The following is a 19427-nucleotide window of genomic DNA, read 5'->3' on the forward strand; positions in this document are numbered from 1 at the left end:
TAGTGGTTAACAGCAAGTGCACTCTAATCTGGAGAACCGGGTTTGATTCCCCACTTTGCCACTAGAGCTGTGGAAGTTTATCTGGTGAACCAGATTAGCTTGTGCACTCCAACACATGCCAGCTGGGTGACCTTGAGTCACAGTTCTTCAGAGCTTTCTCAGCTCCACCCACCTCATAGGGTGTTTGTTGTGGGGGGTGGGGATGAAAAAGAAATTGTTAGCCCCTTTGAGTCTTCTTGCAGGAGAGAAAGGGGGGATATAAATACAAACACTTAACTTGTGGATCATGAAGATCCAGGTAGGGGCAGGGTCCTTGGATTTGCTACTGCAGCCAGCTGATAAACATCCCTCTCACATTACATGTACTGCTCCACTTCCCAGTCATTCCAATCTGATTTTAAAAGATCATTGCTTGAAAGGAGCAACTGTTTGATTTTAGTGGTGTTTTTTGCAAGTGGGTGTGCTACAAATGGCCATAGTTTGGTCCAGACCGTGAGGGGTAGCGAGAAGACAGCAAAATGCCTCTTCAGGGAGACAATAGAGAAAGCAAAACAATGTTATTCCAAAGCTGCAGTGTCACTACTTAAAAGCAAGACCTCCAAGCAAGGATCTCCAGAGGAAGCCAATGGCAAACTACCTCTGCTTCGCATTTGCTTTGAAAGCCCCTTCTGGGATCATATGTTTGATGTGACTTTATTCACCCAGTAGGAGCAAGGATACCATTGGTGTGATTCTTTTAGATGGCATTCAAGTTAGCTGCCTAAAGTACTGTCAGCAATATTGAGGGTTTCAGCAAAAAGAAAGTAGAAATGTTTTATATATGGTAAGTAATAAAAAGCATTGCCAGAGTACTTGCCTCAGAATAACAAAGGCTACCTTTTTTAGTTTCCACTTTCCACTTCTTTTGCCCACAAATAGCAAAGAATGTAAGAAAAGCACAATCTGATCACAACCAATCACATATTAAACTGCAAATTCCCCACCACAACAGGTGCTCAAATAACTTTGGGAAAAGAAAGATCTATGCTTTTAGAGAGTACACCGGATGCCAAGTAATTTCCAGATCCTCAGTCACGTCAGTGAGCAAGGGAGGGTTCAGTCCCCCTTTACCCCAGAAGCAATTATTGGGGATTAGATTTGCAACCTGTCCTTGTTTTTCCTCAGGCAAAACAGAATTACCCTCTACTGCTGGGTACATTCCTGGGGCAGCTTGAGGGGGTGAATTCATACATGTATGCTGGAGTAAAGGAGTTAATGCCCTTAAATTCATATGAACCTGGGTTGCAAAGGCACCAAATGTATTTATATTTCTGGCCTGTATATTTATTTTAAACATTTTTATCTCCCCTTTCTAGCCAATCAGCATCCACAAGGCAATGAGCATTAAAATATTAAAACATTTAAATGATTAAAATACAGTTAAAATATAACATTCAATTAAAAACACAAACAACACAGGAATGAGACCCAATAATTGTTACTGGAGGTATGTCAGAAGAAATAAAAATGTCTTCACTTGTAGGTGAAGTACACCAATAGGGAAAGACAAATACATCTCCCTGGGGAGAGCATTTCAAAGTTTTGGTCCCACAACTGAGAAGGGCCTTTCTAGGATCATCACATTTTTAGCCTCAGATTGTAGGGTCAACCAAAGCAGGGCTCCAAGGATGACTTTTCCCTTTATAAGGGAAAAGGTGATCCTTCAGGTATGTTAGTTCAAGGCTGTATAAGACTTTAAGTCAATGGAAGCACCTTGATTTGAGCTCTGAAGCAAATTGGAAGCAAGTATAGATGGAACAAGACTGGAGTGTTATTCCCTATAACTCACTCCAGTCAACACTCTGGCTGCAGCATTGTGTACTAACTATAGCTTAGTACTAACTATAGCTGTACTAACTATAGCAGATCCATGTACAGAACAACAGAACAGCAGCGATCTAATCTAGATATTACCAGTGCATGCACTGCAGTGGCAAGATCTTCTTTCTACAAAGAGCTGCAGCCGGATCACCAGTCAAAAACTGTGAAATGCACCCGTGGCTATTGCTGCCACCTGTTTATCTAGCACAGGGGTAGGGAACCTACGGCTCGAGAGCCGCATGCGGCTCTTCTGCCCCTGCACTGCGGCTCCAAAAGCCGAGCTGCCAGCCCCATCCTTGCTCGCCCTGCAGGCAGCAGGGCAGGCGCACCAACTGCCCACGGCCGGCTGGGCTGCACCGTGGGCTTCCCCTCCCGCCCTCCCCGTTGAAGCGGGGTGGGCGCTTTCCCGGCGGCCAGTGAGGCCGAGCCGCCAGCTTCATCCTTGCCTGCCCTGCAGGCAGCAGGGCGGGTACACCAATTGCCCGCAGCCGGCTAGGCCGCGCTGCGCTGCGGGCTTCCCCTCTCACCCGCCCCGTTTGAGCGAGCGGGCGCTTTCCCGGCAGTCGGCGAGGCCACGCCATGGGCTTCCCCTCTCGCACGCCCCTCTCGCTCGCAGGCAGCAGGGCGGACGCATCCATGCGCTTCTCAGAATGAGTGGAGTAAAAGGTAAAAAACCCCAATATATACAGTGTTATCTTTATTTTAAATGTCAAAAATTATTTGCGGCTCCAAGTGTTTCTTTTCCTGTGGAAAACGGGTCCAAATGGCTCTTTGAGTGTTAAAGGTTCCCTACCCCTGATCTAGCAGGAGGCTCGGATCCAGGAGGATCCTCAACCTACTAATCTGCTTCATTAATGGAAAGCAATCCCACCTTCCCCCCACCAATAGCACTTCTGTCTTGCCAAGATTAAGTTTCATCTTGTTACTCCTGTCTCCAGTCCTGGACTTGAAAGGCAGTCCAGAACTGCCACTGTTAAAAAGAGTTTAGGTGTGCACAATTTTAAATACAGTGGTTAATTTGATAGAGTGGCTTTAACATCTTCCTCTTCTGTCAGCAGCCTAGGTGTGATCTTAAGAGTCCTCCTTGTCTATGGAGACTGAGGTTGCACATGTGGCTAAAGTAGTCTTTTTTCATCTTTGACAGACCAGACAGCTGGCCCCCTGCCTATCCCATACAGACAGTGATTCATGCAGTGGTGACCTCCAGAGTGGATTACTGCAATTTGCTCTATGTAGGTCTGCCCTTGAGACTGATCCAGTAATTTAAGACTAGTCCAGAATGCAGTGGCGAGAATTCTCACTGGAACAATGGTGAGAGAGCGCATTACATCTGTGCTGCGTCGACTGCACTGGCTGCCAGTTGAATTCCAGATTATGTTGAAGGTTCTGGTTTTACCCTTCAAGGCCTTGTGCGGTCTGGTGCCCTCATATCTTCAGAGCTGCATCTCCCCATATTGCCCAGAGAGGGCAATTCGGTCCTATGGCAGTAACCTCTTGGTGGTTCCTGGCCCCTTAGTTCCATAGGGTCTGCAAGATGGAGTTGTTCCACCGGGCCTTTGGTTGAGGCTATCTACTAGACTGATTTGTTCCATTTTGCTGGCCTCCCAATGCTGGAGCATTGCCCTTTTAAGAAAACCATAGAGACAGGCTGCCCCAAGCGGCAGCTTCCCTGAAGCCAAGCCTTAGACTTAGAGCCTGCAAGAAAGAAAGCGTGCGTTAGTGAGGGGGACGAGGCATTCTCTGCTTTGCTTTCTCCTGCCTTCAGCTGGTTTCCCTCTTCCCAGACCCGCAAGCGCCCGCCTTGCCCCTCCTTAAGAAGCCTCCCAAAGGCTTCTGGGGCGCTCCTTTCCTCCAGCTGTGGCTCCTTTGCCGGCTCAGCACCCTGCCTCCTGATGGACCTTTCTCTCCCTCAACTTATATGCGAGTCAATAAAATGTCCCAGTTTTTAAAGGTAAAATTGGGTGCCTCTACTCATATGCGGGTCGACTTATACGCGAGTATATACAGTATGTGGATATGGTGTGGATGTGGAAAAGGGACAGAAGTTGAGAAACAGTGGAGAAAGAACTGATAATGATCTCAGACTGATAATTTTAACAAATGGAACTGATGTTCTGTTACACACATTTTGGGGTATGATTATTCCCTCAGAACAATTTCAATACATTAAAAAAAAACCATAGCCCCAATCTGAGACAGACTCTCTGCAAACGCAAACTCCCACACTTCCATTGTTCTGTAGAATGTGTAAAATGGAATTGTTCACACAGGCATTCCTATAAAGTGAGTAAGGTTGAAGTCAATGTCTGTGGAATTTAAGGCAGTCTTTATTGTATATATTAAGCTGTGTTTATTACATTGTTCTCTAATTTTGTAATCCAGTATTATTACACTGTTTATTATATGCATTGTTCTCCAATCATGTAACTCTTGCTTTATTGACTATTATACTGTGCTTTTAGTGCAATGGCCTCTACTTATAATTTGCCTTTCTCGCTGTGACTCAAATATTACAACTAAAAATAGTGCATTGAAAAAAGTATAATACACATAACCAACAAAATAAATAATGATAGTGGCTGTTTCCTTTCCTTTTTGTTGGTGATCCTGTAACAGCTGTTATTATTGTTATTATTTTCTACCCTTTTTTTTTCGACATGGAGTTCAAGATGGTATACATAACATTCCCCTGGAGATCTCCCATTAGGATTCCTGGTTGTCCAGGCCTGATGGGGAATTCCTCGTCTCCAGTTCCAATCTTCTGTACTCAAGAAATTGAGGAGCAGGACATAAGATGACTTCCATACTGATGTTCTATGAATTCCCCCTAGTTTCTATCATTTTTACCATAGAGAAAATTCCAGGAATGTCACCCAGAAATAGCATCATATCCTTCTCAAATTCCATTCTCTCCAGGCCCTTCATTTCCCAGCATTAACCAGGCAATTCTGGGAATCCTACCTTCAATCCAGACCACCCTATCCAGAAGATTGTATCCTGTGTCTTCCCACCATGCTTTGGGGCCTGCAAGAATTGATGCTTAGGAAAGACATATTATAAATGTATTTTATGCAACTAAAAGTGAAAGCAGCTTCTCCAGACATTGATATTTCTGTTGATTTGCTAAGGGCCAAATCTGGGACCAATATTTTGAACAGGTTCAACCCCAAACAAATGGGAAAATGTGGCAGTAAAATCAAAGGGGAGTTGAATTAATTGATCCTGAATTGTTGTGCCAAATGAATGAATGATTCATTGGTACTGGTGATATTGGCATTCATTGGTACATAACGATATGCATTGCTCTTCTTTAAAAAAATAATCCTGTCTCTTTCCAGTTCCTCTACTGAAGGTGAAAGGTGAAAGTAGGCCCTTGTGCAAACACTGGGTCATTACTGACCCATGAGATGACTGAAGGGCCACTGCAAAAAAAACCTCCCTGGTATTTTCTATTGAATTAACTTTAGGATTCTGAGCAGACCTGTTTAAGGTTGCTCTTTTGTATGTGTATAATTGACATTTCTAGATATAGTTTCTGCTAGTAGATGCTGGCTTTGTTTGAATGCCTTGCCCTCTCTCCCTCCCTCTCTCTCGTTTTAAAAAAATTCCATTGTTCCTCAGAGCGTGCAGGAAGTGTAGATGGTTCTACCTGCTTGCATTTTATTCTCAATGCTAAAGCGACTGGGGTAGGGTCACCCAGTGAGTGTCATGGCTGAATATGGCCAGGGTTTCCCATTCCTAATCTGATGGGCTAATCCTAACATTGTATGGGTTGCACTTTTCCAGTTCTTTCCAATGTTTTTAAGCACAGCTATACAACAAAAGCTGGATTTTAAGATGAATTACCTCTACTACTGTGGTCTCCCAAGGATATAAATGGGCATGGCTTTAGGGAAGCAGAGAAACAATATTTTAGGGGTGTAATTATTATGCATTTAGTTTTTGAAGATCTTTTAAAAAATCTCTTCTCTTGAACAACATTTGCTTTCAGCCCTACATCACTGCACCAAATTTATATCTGCTAAGCTGTAAGCTCCATTCAGAAGCATAGATCTCTGCCACTGTAGCCGGGTGCTTTTAAAACAAGCAGTGTGCAAACATGGCGTTTCTGCCTCTGTATACATCAGAAAGCGATGGCATTGTGACTGAAGAGCAACCTGCCACACAGCTTTTTGGGAGAGCCACTAGAGAGACAGGGGGTAGGAAACACAGCAGCTATCTGGAAAACTAGGCATGTTACCCGAGAGCCCCCCCCGCCCTCATTTCAGGAAATTGAAACATTCTTCTTTGGCCCTACCTGCTAACAGACGTTGCTTGGCCTGTGCTTTTGTGGAAGGAGAGAAACGGGGGAAGCTGCCTGTGATTCCAGGTAGCTGCGCGCCATCGGGGTCACCCTGACTTGGAGGGCACCCTGCTCAGGCTCAGAAGTGAAGAGGTTGACAGCACCCAGCGCATCCCTATGTTTCCTTGAAGCATCCTTTATACCACCAGAGGGGGAACCGGGGAACTGTATGTGAAGATGAGCCCTTGGGACAAAGGCGCAAACTCCTGCATCCACTGTGGGCACCCACGTGCCAGGGTGCGTTCGCCGCCCGGCAAAGCCCCGGAGGGGCGTCTCCTCTCCCCGCCCCTTTTGGCTCAGGGGTTGGGCTTGATCAGCCACCGGCCCGCTGGAAGCGCCATGGCCGGCCGGGGCTGCGTTCAATTAGGCGGCCGGCGGGGAGAGAGCGCGGAGCAGCTGGGAAGGAGGCGATGCGCGCCTGGCCCGGCCGCTTGAGAGCAGCCTGAGCGTGGGACGCAGCGGCAGGAGCATCCCTTCTCGGGCTAGTGCGGGCAAGTAGGGGCGGCTGGGCAGCACCGCAGCCCTCTTGGCGTGGGTCGGGCCCAGGGCGGGGCGGCTCTGGCGGAAGAGCCCGGTCTTACCTGCGCGAGTGGGTGCCACTTTGCCGCTGGCGGGATTGGCAGCGCATGGCTTGCGGGGGGCTGCGGCGGGCAGGGCGCAGCGGCTGCTCCTGGAGGCATCGCACAGCAGGTTGTGGAAGCAAGCTTTTGGGTCCCGCAGAGCTCTTCCTCCGGCTACTACCGCAAGTAGAAAACTCTGAAGTGCCCAAGTGGCGCTGAGCAGGGAGATTCGCAAGGAGGCGCTGCATCATCACGTTTGGGAGTACAGTTCGCTGCTTACACCTATCCGTGTTGTCTTCCAGGGCTCACCTGGAAGGAGCCACTAGAAGCGACACTGTACAGTCCCCCCCCCCCCCCCCCCGTCCCGCTATCACAGGACCAACAATGTTGGCTAAGGAAAACTCATACTAATCCAGTTTATTCCCCCCCCCCCCATCTAAGTATTCAGCCACAAACATTTATATTGCGAGATTCCTGCCAGCCCCCTTATTCTGGTATTTACTGTTTCCTATTAAAAATGTGTCTGATTTATACTTTTATTGGACAATAGTTTATTGGGCATGGTTGAATATTTGCACAAGGCATTATGTAGCCTAGACATTCATTATAGATCTCTTTGGGTTTATAAATTTAGTGTGGGGAAATGGCATTTTTGGGTGTCTAACTGGAATGTGTGTTGGTGTGTCATATTGTACAAATGTCAGGAAGTGCTCAAAGTATTTGAAACCGCTTTTTCTGATGTTGTAAATATTTGATAGCTGTGCTCTATCCACTCTGAAAGCATCCATTTGATTTTGAAATTGGTCTGTCAAAATAGTGCTGCTTTAGAAAGGACCCATTGCTTAAAATAGTCAAATACACACACATTTGATTTACATTCATTTATCCCCCCCCCCTTTTGGATGCAAAAGATTGTGCCATAGGCTCATGTATCTCTTGATTTGTCCTCTGTATGGAAAGAATATTTTCTTGCTCATACATGACAAAATTGTGTTAAAATGTTAATGATATCTAAATGGGATATTCTCAAAATATAGATTTGTCCAGATATCATTTTTTCTATATGAACTAGTTAATGATATATGTTAGTCATTTGTTGAATTCTGATAGTCTAAATATGAGGACCCAAAACCTTGTCCTGATCTTCCCTGCCTGGTTACCTAAAATCAGCTGATTCTTGCTATAAACTGTTGAGTCAGTAGCTTTTTGCAATTGTCAGTTAACTCTCAGACACTAAAATTCTTTAATCTGCTGACAGGTTTCATCTCTCTTCAGTTCAGCATTTCTTGCACCAATTCAAGTAGCAGACTTGGTCTGAGACCCCTCCTGTAGAGGAATACCAACATGCACTATGAAGTGGCAGATTATTCCAAGTCCAGCAGCAGTGTGGCATTCTTTGAAGTCCTTGACAAGTGCCAAGTCTTGCCTATGAAGGAACTGCCTCCCGTGACTTGTTCTAACAGTGGCCAAGCATTTGTGAATTCCCAGATGTCCTTTAAAATAACTGTCAGCAATGGCGGTGACAATGTTGAAATGCAGCACAGTCCACCTGAGCTGCCGATGCCTCTGCTAGATTTCTTTCCCAAAAGACCCAGCATATTTGAAAGACTGCCTATGCTCCAGAAGACTCAGGAGACACTGTGCCTTAAAAGTGGTCGAGAATATTTCCAGCCGAAAGGTGAGTAATTAGATGCGTGAATTGCCAAATATTTATCTTGGGTATCCCTTTCCTTTCTTTTTTCTCAAGATGCTATTTGTCTTCATTTATTTATTAGCTTGACAACTTTTCTTCACCTTCCCAGTGCAAGATAATTTAAACCAGACTTGCCTTGTAAATGAACTAGTCATCAGTAGTTTTCAGAAACGGCAAGATCAGCTTTGAATAGAGTGTTCAGTGACAGGGAGAAGAACTGCAGTCTAATTTGTTCTCTCCTTTGTTCCACATTTATACGTTACTATGTTTTACATCTGGCACAACTTGTTTCTCTGTATATTCAGAGAATAGAAGAAACTTCTACCATCTTATTCTGCTGAATTTTTGGTGTGCAACGAAAGCTATTTTGACATAAGATTTACAGTTCATTGTATACATGCTTTTTCCTATCTGGATTTCAAAGTTGCTGTTTCAAAGTGCCATCTTTTAGCTTTAATACATTTAGGCTGCACTTTATTGCAAAGCACTGAAAATCTGCTTGTGTCTTGTAAATTAACCTTATTTCCATTCTCCACAATTGAAAGGCAGACTGAGTGAGACTTAACTCATAAAAACGAGTCATGAAACCTAGATCTTCAAGAGGAGAAATGATATTATGTATACATGAGGGGCTTTTCAAGGGTATATGTGTACGAATGTGTGTTCTGGTATGCCAGTCCTGTGCATAAGATCCAAAAAATCAAAGGGTGAAACATAACAGTCTGTATTTACTGCCAGCTAATCTGCAGAATAAGAATGAGGAGAATTATGAGAACATCCTATAGATACAGTATGCTGGGGAAAAGGCCCATGACCAAGGGGTACCTTACAGTCCTCCTGGAAGTGGTGGTGATTGTGCCAAGATGCAGCTGTTTTCAGTTTTGTTCTGAATAGGAAGCACAGAAACTCTCATGAGGGCTGTTGTTCTTTATTATTTTTATTATTCTCTTCATTTAAACCACCTCTCAGCTTAAATAACTTTCCAGGTAGCCAGTGCGCTAACAATGCAATCTTAAACAGAGTTGCACCTATTTAAAACCACTGAATTATAATTGGGTTTAGAAGTGTGTAAATCTACTTAGGTCTTCACTGCAAACCAATAAATAAATTCATAAAACACCTCTCCCAATCACCAAACATGTGTATTAATAAGGCCTTAGTTTGCTTTCTAAAAGTTCAAGTTGTTGTAGCCAAGAGGTCTCACATGTATTTGCTGGACCACACACAATCTCACAAATGAGCTGTTCTGTGTGGAGAATCTGACTCAATTATTGACAAAATTACTGAAATTTTCTTGATGTAATTCAGTAAAATATCTGTGGAAATGGTGATATCTACAGTCTTCATGAGGTGATCTGATTATTATTCTAGTGTGGCAGCATTGTTAGTCTTCAATAGAAAATAAGCAAATCTAGTTGTATGGTTTTAGCCAATTATTTATATACAAGGCAACAGGACAGAAATTCAGGATATGACTGTCAAGGTCTACAAGAGTTTTACAGTTTCTTCTTAAACCATGAGACTTCGTCCATGCATAATGCATCCCGGCAAATCTTCCTTTTCCATAAACACCTTAACAGCTGATTCCCTTGCCTTGCAACTGGCATCTGATGAAGCAGGCAATCGTCTACAAAAGTTCATGCACTGTGTAGTTTTTTAAAAGTTCATCTAAAAGATGTAGCTGAATTATGCTAATATTATAAGATGATATAATTTTCACAAAAAGCACTATGTCAGTCTTCTCTGTAATGTGCTGCTTGAGATTGCTGTGGGATGGGAAGCAAGGAGAGCTTTCAGCTGACCTAATTGCAACTATAGCCCCTTTCAGCATCACTCAGCTAGTGACTACAGTAACTTGCCTGGGTGAATGTTTGGGCATCTTTCTGTCTAGCAGATAGTGGCTGAAAGGCTCCAACAGTTATAAGCCAACATGTTAAGAACTCATGAGAAAAATTCCTTTTAGAATTTTCCATGGTTGGTGATACTAATTTTTCTTCTTCTATCAAATCTGAATCTAGACACTTCCATCTTCTAGTTTGTTTGGTCTCCTCTTGAAGGGTTTTTCCAAGACTCCAGTATCTTGGTCCCATAGGAGGAGAAGCAACTTCACCATGAAGGTGCTTAAAATATCCAGGCTTGAATATTCAGTCTTTTTAACCACAGAGGGAAAAAAAGTGACTTGAGGAAGATTCTGAGCAGCTGACATTTATTTTAGAACTTTCCTTATATTTGGTAACAACAAAACTTGTGTTTCAACTGTTTTTTAGTTGCTGCCATGGCTTCAGTTTGCCATACTTTTGGGTAACGGGTCTACTTGGGACAAAACATTCTATCATAATAAAACCTTACCTGCTTAAAAGTTGATCTATGGATTGAGACTGTTCCATATGTGCTATTTTTGTCCTTAACTTTGTGATAATATCTTAACTGTCCCAGTGTATTTTTTTCTTGGTTCTGCTTGGATAATAATAATACAGTCTGAATTGCTGTTTTAGAGAGTGACTATCTGGACTTTGGACATGGGTGTATTCAGTGTGCTTTACATAATTACTTAAATACATTGGCTCTGTAAAATAAGCTGTAAGATTAAATGACCCTTTATTGCAGATGTGAAGACTGATAGTGGCTTGGCCAAGTCTACTAGTAAGTTCATGGCTAATATTTGGATCCAGGATTCAAACCACAGCTTCTACAGCTCGCTCTTAACTGCTGTGCTATACCAGCCCTATACCATGTAATTCAAGAGAATAGCAAGTTACTTAGGTAATTAAATGTGTGATAATGGCTTATAAGAAAATTATTACTGTGTATATAGTAGGTCATCCTGGAAAATTCGGAACAAAAGTCTGTAGATGATCTCCGTTTGTTAGAAGGGATGGATTTGTCTCTATACTGGAGAATGCAGATTTGAGCAAAATTTGGGAGTTGCAGCCTTATATGTGAGGATAACCTTGAAACTATACATTATTTATAGAAGCAGAATGCTTTTGGAACAGATCTTCTGTGTTTCACCCAAATATGTAATTATCTTTGGTATGGAAAAAGCAGGCTCTGTACTTAGAAGGTATAGTATTTGATGCCCAGAATATAGGGCTTTTTTTGATTCTCCAGAAAAGTATAAAGGCTGCAATAGTCAGCCTTATCCTATATTGTGCTTTGTTAGTTGTGTTTGTGACAGCTAATTCCACCTCTGTGTGGCCATAGAAGTCCTCTGCTTCCTCTTGCTTAAATGTATTTAGAAAGGATAGGAAGAGGCGGTGTGAGATTTTAAAACAACTCAGTCCAGTTTTTAGTTAAATGTAAAATGTTTAATAAAATTTGGCTGTAACCGGGGTTTTTTGTGTACGTTTTTGTCTCATTAAATAGAAGAAACAATTCTGTAGTTTTGAGGGCTATACCGCGTAAGAGTGCTTTCTGTCCTAATGTATATTGTGATAGTATTTTCCCATTGAACAATAGAAGAACTTATTTTTATGCATCCTCAGGCCAGAAAAATACTGTATTATTATCATATTCCTGTTTACCTGAATTTCACATGATCTGAGCTGTACAGATTTCTCCAGCAATTCACATGGCTGTACTGTATATCTGAACCCCAGAGCTGTGATATTATTTGTCAGCTTGGGGCATGAGGCCTGGCTCATAAGGACCATTTTTGTTTGTATGTGATTCTCCCAAGTGTCTCTAGAAATGCATTTGTAAGATGACTGGTTTGAGTGAAGAGTGAAGTGGGCTGATACTTTTTGAGCTTCCATAACTTCTTTATCACAGCATTTCTAGAATCATTATCAAAGCAGGGACTGTATCTGGAAAGAGCCGCTTTTAGGTGAGATTTTCTTCTGTGTTAATGTATTTCCTGATCATTAAGCATAGTGTGGTGACCAGGTGAGTAGTCACCACGAATAATTAAAAATGTGCATACATTTCCTGCAATGCATTCTTCACTTTACCGCACTGTATCTTTCTTCCAGCATACAGACTAAGGATTTTGCTAGATTTGGAAGCCTTCAAAAAGGGATGGAAGTGTGTGGTAAACCACCAAAGACAACCTTTAAAAAAAAAAGTGTAGAGAGATTCTCAACATGACTTGGTACTGGGGAACATTGCGAATTGCCGAGCTTGATATAGTAGATTTCACAAATTGCATCAACTAACCATACAACCATATTCTGTGTGATAGTCACACAACACCAGTGGATTACTTGTGTACAGGGAAGTATTGTGTTGTTCTGAGTATGAAATGCGTGATACATTTCTCAGGGAATACCATCTTCTTGCAACCAACGTATGATATCAAAAGGGAGGTATATTAATTGTATGCAGCTAATTCTTTTTTAAACATTTATTAAAAGCTGATTGTTTGTAAATGACTGTAAACACTTGGTGGAGTGTAAAGAAAACACAATAAGGGTTACCTGTGTGTATTCAAATATGATTTATGAAAAGCCAAAGATTGCTTAATTAAAATTCGATTCCAATTCCACCTTTTATGATTTAAGTATCTCTTGAAGAAAAGCTGCCAAGTTTTCTTCCTGCTGTCTTCACTCTTAAGGCATCTAGTATATGACTTCTTTCTGTTAACACAACTCATGCCTCCCTTATAATCTGGAAAGAGAATTGCTCACCCTTTTCTTTGTGATTTAATTTTTGTTTCAAAATGATTGTTCATCAGTGACTATTTCTGGAGAAAATGCTGCTGTAAGAAACCAATCCAGTTATGCTGTTTCAATATTCTTGTGGTTTTGTGCATTTATGTATTGCAAGGATTTATTCAAACCATTGCAAGGTAATGAGCCATGCTCTATCTGGCCAATCGGTACATTAATGTAAATATTGTGAACTTTGATGTTGTTGATTGGCCTTTTGTATTGCTATGCTTGAATGGTCCTTTGATGGTTTTATGAGATTTCCTAATAAAAAGCACAGCAGTGGTATAAATCTCATCTATACATTTGTTTCTAAGATCAGACAAACTCCTTTCTTTCTTTCTTTCTTTCTTTCTTTCTTTCTTTCTTTCTTTCTTTTGCATCCAAAGGAGGTTTTTTTATGTTGAAGGATTTGCAGATAACAGAACAAGACTCTTGGTCTAAAGGAAGAAAAATAATTTTATTCTTGTGTGTATTTGCATGTTTTGCCAAGTGGAAGAATGGCCCTAAGAAGACATCAGCAAATACTGTAAAACTAACTTTTAAATGCATATTTCAGTTTTTGTTATTTTAAGCTCTTAAGGGTTTGAAGATTTAGTTTATTCTGGAACGTTGCTGAGCTATATGAAATGTGACTCTTGGGACTTGGTATTTTAATACTTAATAGAAATATATATAATAGTAGATGATGTATTTTTGCATGCCTTCCAGGTCTGAAGAAGTTAGGCATATTGGCTAGGGCTCAGAGTATCCAGTGTGTAAATCACTGCCCAGCTTTTCATAAAATAATAATCGTTCTGTCTGTAATCAAGTAATTTTTACATGCGGGTGTATTTATGAGAGCAAGATTACATGCCGCAGCCTTAAAGCCAAGGAACTTCCCAGCAAGTTCTATAAGATCTAAACTTCATTGCCAATATGAACTGGTGATTCACTGCTGTTCTAGGAATTGCGGTAGCAAAGTAGTTTAAGAACCAAAGCTGCCAACCCTTGGGTGAAAAAAATACAAAAATACAATAAATGTATTGCTTTTGATGCAAAGATATTTTTCCTTGGTAGTGATTAACTATAATATCACTGTCAAATAAAAAAATGACACCGTTCTTGAGATGGATGTGTTCTTAAGTAATTCACGCTTAACATGGTCCAGGCTTTAAATAAAATTTAAATAAAATTTTTACATTCTTTGGAATGCTGGATGCCTAAAACTAAGTGTTTAATGGTGTGCCATTTCAAATGTCTAGGAGCAGGTTTGTGAAACGGGATATTTAGTGGGAGAGGTGAGTGGCACCCTTCAGAGCTATCTAGAGTCAAGGCAAAAGAGCAGAGTGTTTTCACAAACATTAAAAATCAAACCAAAAATAAACTCCACATTACTCTTGTACCTAGACACTGGTGTTTTAAAAATTATCTTTATGAGAATAAGAGTAAAGTTTGCATGCCTTTGAGTTCTTTTTTTTGAAGGGGGTCTCTTTTACCATCCTATTTGCTAGAACAGCTGGATTTAATTTAATCTAATTAAATTAAGCCCCAATACCGATTACTCTTCCTTGGAATTGTCCTGAATTCATGAGTCCCCTTCCCCACAAATATACAGAGTACACAAATGGTACTAAAGCACAGTTAGGAGAGGGTTGCAGGCTCATTTGCACGTGTTAACATAACCCACCCTTTAACCTCACTTCCCTTCACTCCCCCATCTCTAGTGTGTGCCAGGCAGATGCATTTGTGGTTTGGGAAATCCATCCGTTGCTTTCTTCTTTATAATCTACATATTGTTCTCCAAAAAAGAACTGTGTACAGTGGAATTGGCATAAGTGCTCAGTGTTGCTGCGACTGCTTCCATTTAAATCAAAGGGAGCTCTTATTGTTGTTTTCAAAGGGGAGAAACATTAATCTCTGTGGCCTTTGTGAAACCTCCATCAATGTTAGACAACAGAAGCAAAAAATAATCTCCTCTCCTTTCCTCCTGTGGACATGAAAAGAGACTTCACTATTGACGTCAGTGAGACAACAGGGTGGACTGTACTGTTGACGTTATTGGTCTCCTCATGTTTAATTTTGTCTTTAGTTAGTTCCTTGAGGCTTTTCACGCTATTCTTGAGACAGTGCTTCTAGCAAAACTGTTGCAAACCACAAGTATTCTATTGAATCCTACCATAGCACAAGAATTGTTTTAAAAAGCCCCCTGGGGTGTGGTGCTGTGGTGCTCTCCTGCCTCAATATGATCTCAATTCATAAAGGGAATATGGGAGAATACTGGGTCATATCAATGGAAAGCACTTCTAGTTGGACAATTTCCAGGCTCCTTCTCTGACTCCTGAGATTTGACCCCAAGAGAGAGTCGAGGATGAGAAAGAAGCCATGTTTATCTAAGTTAACAGTAAGTTAACAATATGGTCAAAGGGGTCTCTTATCAGTGGTCCCCGCTGCCCCTTGTCTCTTAAAACCCCCTTGGCAATTCACCACTCTCTTGGGATAGTACCTCCTACTTTGGCAACCTAGATTGTATTGCACTCTAGGGATATATGTGAGACAGTTTTGCTGACTACCTAGGAACAGACTGGGACAAATTAAATCTTGTATTAGCCACAAAATGATTATAGGACTGATGAACTTCTCTCCCATTGTTCTTTGTTTCCTTCTTTGTTTCAAAGTTGAGATGGTGGAGATGTTCCCATCGCATTCTTTATAGCTCAGTGACTGCTGTAATGACTTTTTTTTAGTATGCTGCAAACATTGCAGCCTACAATTTAATCTTCTGTTTTCTTTCTGTGGGGAGACCAAAAAGCTAACTCACAAATAATCTCTTTAGAAGTTGAGTTAGTCACACATTTTAAGACATTCCAAAAATCCTGCTAAGCTTCTCCTGAATTTGTTCTGCTGAACATGATGTTCATACTCCCTTTTTGAGATTGATTTTACATCTTGGTCTTCAAATAAATGTTCTGTTTTGGCATATATGGAGGCTTTATTTTATCAGCATTAAGCTATAGCCTTGTGGTACAATGTTGTCCTTTACTACCTTGTGTTGGTTGTGTACCGCCCACTTTTTGCTCATTATGGTGGAATCACTGCATCAATACTGGTGTCAATACTTGCGAGAAAGTCTTGATGGAGCAACAGGACTTTGTCCACATAATAGCTTGCAAATGTCTCTCAGGTGATTGCCAAATCACTAACATTTTGAGATCCCTCCAAGAGAGATGTAAGAGTTTAGCTATTGTACTGGTGTAACATCCAGTAGCATCCAGTACCCTGTTGGGCCTGCTAAAGATAGTGTCGAGCTAGGCCTTGAGTCATGAGAGACTTCAATGACAGTCATGAGAGACTTCAATGGCCAATGCCAATACAGCCTCTTGTTTGCAGACTTTAGACCCAATGTCTTCCATGGCAGCACTGGGACTGTCTAGTTGTGTCAGGTCCCACACATCAAGCGAGCCACACACTGGATGTGGGTAGATGTAGATTTGATCTCTGTTGATAGAATGCTTAGATCTAACAATTATTAAGTGTTGTGTCTGCAACTTGCTGCAGATACAAGATTTCTTAGTCAGCCACAATCAAGACATTGGGAAAAGTCCCTCAGGGCCATTAATTTATCTCCCCTTTGCTCTTTTCATTTCCTCATCCCTTTCCCTTTTGCCACTAACAGTGTCGCAGTTACACTGAGCTGACTGTGATTAGTATTTAGTTTGTTGCAGATACAATGTAGCTCCAGTTAGTATTAAAAAGGAAAGAGAGAGATAATTTAATCAAGAGCAGGAAGGAGGAATATTCAGAGCCAAGATGGGGGACCATGGCAGAGTGAGTGTACCCAACAAGCATGTCTAATTTCTTAACCATGCATATGTCTATATGAAGGTTGCACACAACCTGTTCTATAAAATAGGGCTGGATTTCTAAGGCACTCCGCTTCTGTCTTGTACAACATTGGGACCCTTTTAAATATTTACAGCTGCAAAAGTTCCAACCAATTTTCAAGTCAGTACAGTTAACTTTCCTCCTCCCCTTCTCTCTTAATTGCTGTACATAATGGGTTCTCTTAGTTATGAATGGATTTTATAGCACAGTTGCCTGGTGGAGGAGACTGGCTTTCATTGTATAGTTCCTGCTATCGGTATCAGCCCCAGAAGCCATGATGTGATTTAACAGGTGCCTTGGAGGCATGGCTCTTGTTTAATCACCAAATACGTATCAACATTATGTAAATCGAAATTGCTTAGGTATGCAATTAATTGTGAACATTTAAAACAGTTCCGAAGATATAAAACAATACTCAGTGTTCCCATTTTTAAAAGATGCTTCAGGTCAAAGGACACACATGTTTTTATTTTCTTATTTGCGGTATAATGTGTTCAAGGCAGATTTATGGCACAACCTTTGTTTATTGACTTGTACTTTTTCTGCATGAAACTAATGAAACATGACAGATTATATTTATGAGGCGTATGTTTTTGATTAAATGGCACTGGACATTAAAACCTGATAAAAAGAGTGTATTTTTAAGGGCAGATTAATAGAAATAAAGGCAGCCTTGATTAGAAAGTTTACACCATTGACTGTTTATAGGGGGGAAATGCCTGGTTATAAAAACATTAATTCTGTCTAGTAATCATTTATTATTGAAAAGAATCAATTGCCTGCCCTTTTTTGGGGGCTGACTTTTTTATGCTGACAATCGATTGCTTCATTTGGACTGGAGATAAACCCATATCAAGGATCTGACCCCAGTTTAGAGGGATTACTAGGCCACGAGCCTTCTGAGGCAACCTCCTCTCACTCCCAATTTGGCCTGGAGATTTCTCTGTGGGCTCACCAGTCCAGGCAGCCATCCACCCACCCCTACTCCTGATCTGGCCTTGCAAGCCTTCTATGGGCTAGTCAGTCCACCATATGGTATACCCCTACATTATGATATGACTCACAGCTTCTCTGACACACATAAACTCCCTTGCCACATTAAAGTATATATCTGAAAGGGGGCATCCACTACTTATGCCCATACTGGTTGATAAGACCACATCAAAAAACACTTATTATTTACTATAAATCAGTCACTAAGTCAAAGCACCTCCCCATAGCCACTTAAAGAGTTTGTCTGCTGCTTTAAAAAACCATTCCTACAGAAAAACGATGTGACTAATTTTCTATTGCCCAGTCTCTGATATACTCTTTTTGGGCTAAGAGATATCAGTAGCCAATCAATTCCAATTCTTCTTGGGTAACTCATCTACTCTAGATCAGCGGTTCTCAACCTGGGGGTCGGGACCCCTTTGGGGGTCGAATGACCCTTTCGCAGGGTCCCCTAAGACTCTCTGCATCAGTGTTTTCCATCTGTAAAATGGATAAATATTAGGGTTGGGAGTCACCACAACATAAGGAACTGTATTAAAGGGTCACGGCATTAGGAAGGTTGAGAACCACTGCTCTAGACCCTTTTCAGTCTGGATTCAGGTCAGGCTATGGAACAGAAGCAACTCTGGTAGCCATAGTTGACATCCTCCATCTGAGTGTTGACAAAGCCTGTCTGTTGCTCTTGTTGGGTTTATCTGGAGCTTTTGATATAGTCAGGGGTGGAGCACCCACAGGGACATGTGGGGTCACATGTCCCTGGGCACACGCCATCCTGTCACATGGGCTACCCCTGCAAAATTGCCCCCACACCCCTCCTTTCCCACGCCAACTCAGCTCTTGGGTCGGCGCAGGGGAGGAGCGGTGTGCCGTGTGGGGGGGGGCAATTTTGTACCCCCATTCCTCCCCTGCACTGACTTGGAGGGGATGGCACCCTCAGGGAAGGGGTGCAAAATCACCCCACACACCCCTCCTTCTTCCCCCCTCGGCCGGACCTGGCTCTGCCAGGCTGCTCCTTCAGCCAGTGGAGGTTAAATGAACAGCTTAGTGGGGCCGCCGCAGGGTGCCCCCCGGCCCCACCCTGCCAGACCCAGCAGAGTCCGCAGCCAAGCATAGCCCCACCAGGCTGCCTGGGACTGCCGCCCGCTCAGGCAAGTGGGGCACACTGGGTGCCATTTTGCCCCGTGCACCATTTCCCCCCACTATGACTCTGGGTACAGTAGATCATGCCATCTTATTGAAGCGCCTGGAGGCAGAAATTCCTGGAGATCTGGGCATGCATAGCCTGGGGAGGATGGAGTTTTGGGAGGGGGTTCTGCAGGGATGTAGTGCCACAGAGTCCACTTGCCAAAGATACCATTTCCTCCATAATCCAGAGATGAGTTGTAATTCTGGCAGAAATCCAGGTCCCACCTGGAGGCTGGCAACCTGAAACATGCACAAAAATCATGGATTATGCTGATAGTTGGCTA

The 19427-nt window shown here is 42.2% G+C and overlaps 1 protein-coding gene across 1 annotated transcript in view; it reads left to right on the forward strand.

Moving 5' to 3' along the window:
• Positions 1-6524: 6524 nt before the first annotated feature.
• Positions 6525-19427, forward strand: part of GLIS1 (GLIS family zinc finger 1) — a 254899-nt gene continuing 241996 nt past the window's right edge. Inside the window, exons 1-2 of the mRNA XM_048498920.1 lie at positions 6525-6693; positions 8021-8440. Coding sequence (XP_048354877.1) covers positions 8107-8440 — 334 coding nt within the window. The 5' untranslated portion in view covers positions 6525-6693; positions 8021-8106. The remainder of the gene's footprint in view (positions 6694-8020; positions 8441-19427) is intronic.

Source organism: Sphaerodactylus townsendi, linkage group LG05 (genome assembly GCF_021028975.2).
Source record: "Sphaerodactylus townsendi isolate TG3544 linkage group LG05, MPM_Stown_v2.3, whole genome shotgun sequence".
Lineage (NCBI taxonomy): Eukaryota > Metazoa > Chordata > Lepidosauria > Squamata > Sphaerodactylidae > Sphaerodactylus > Sphaerodactylus townsendi.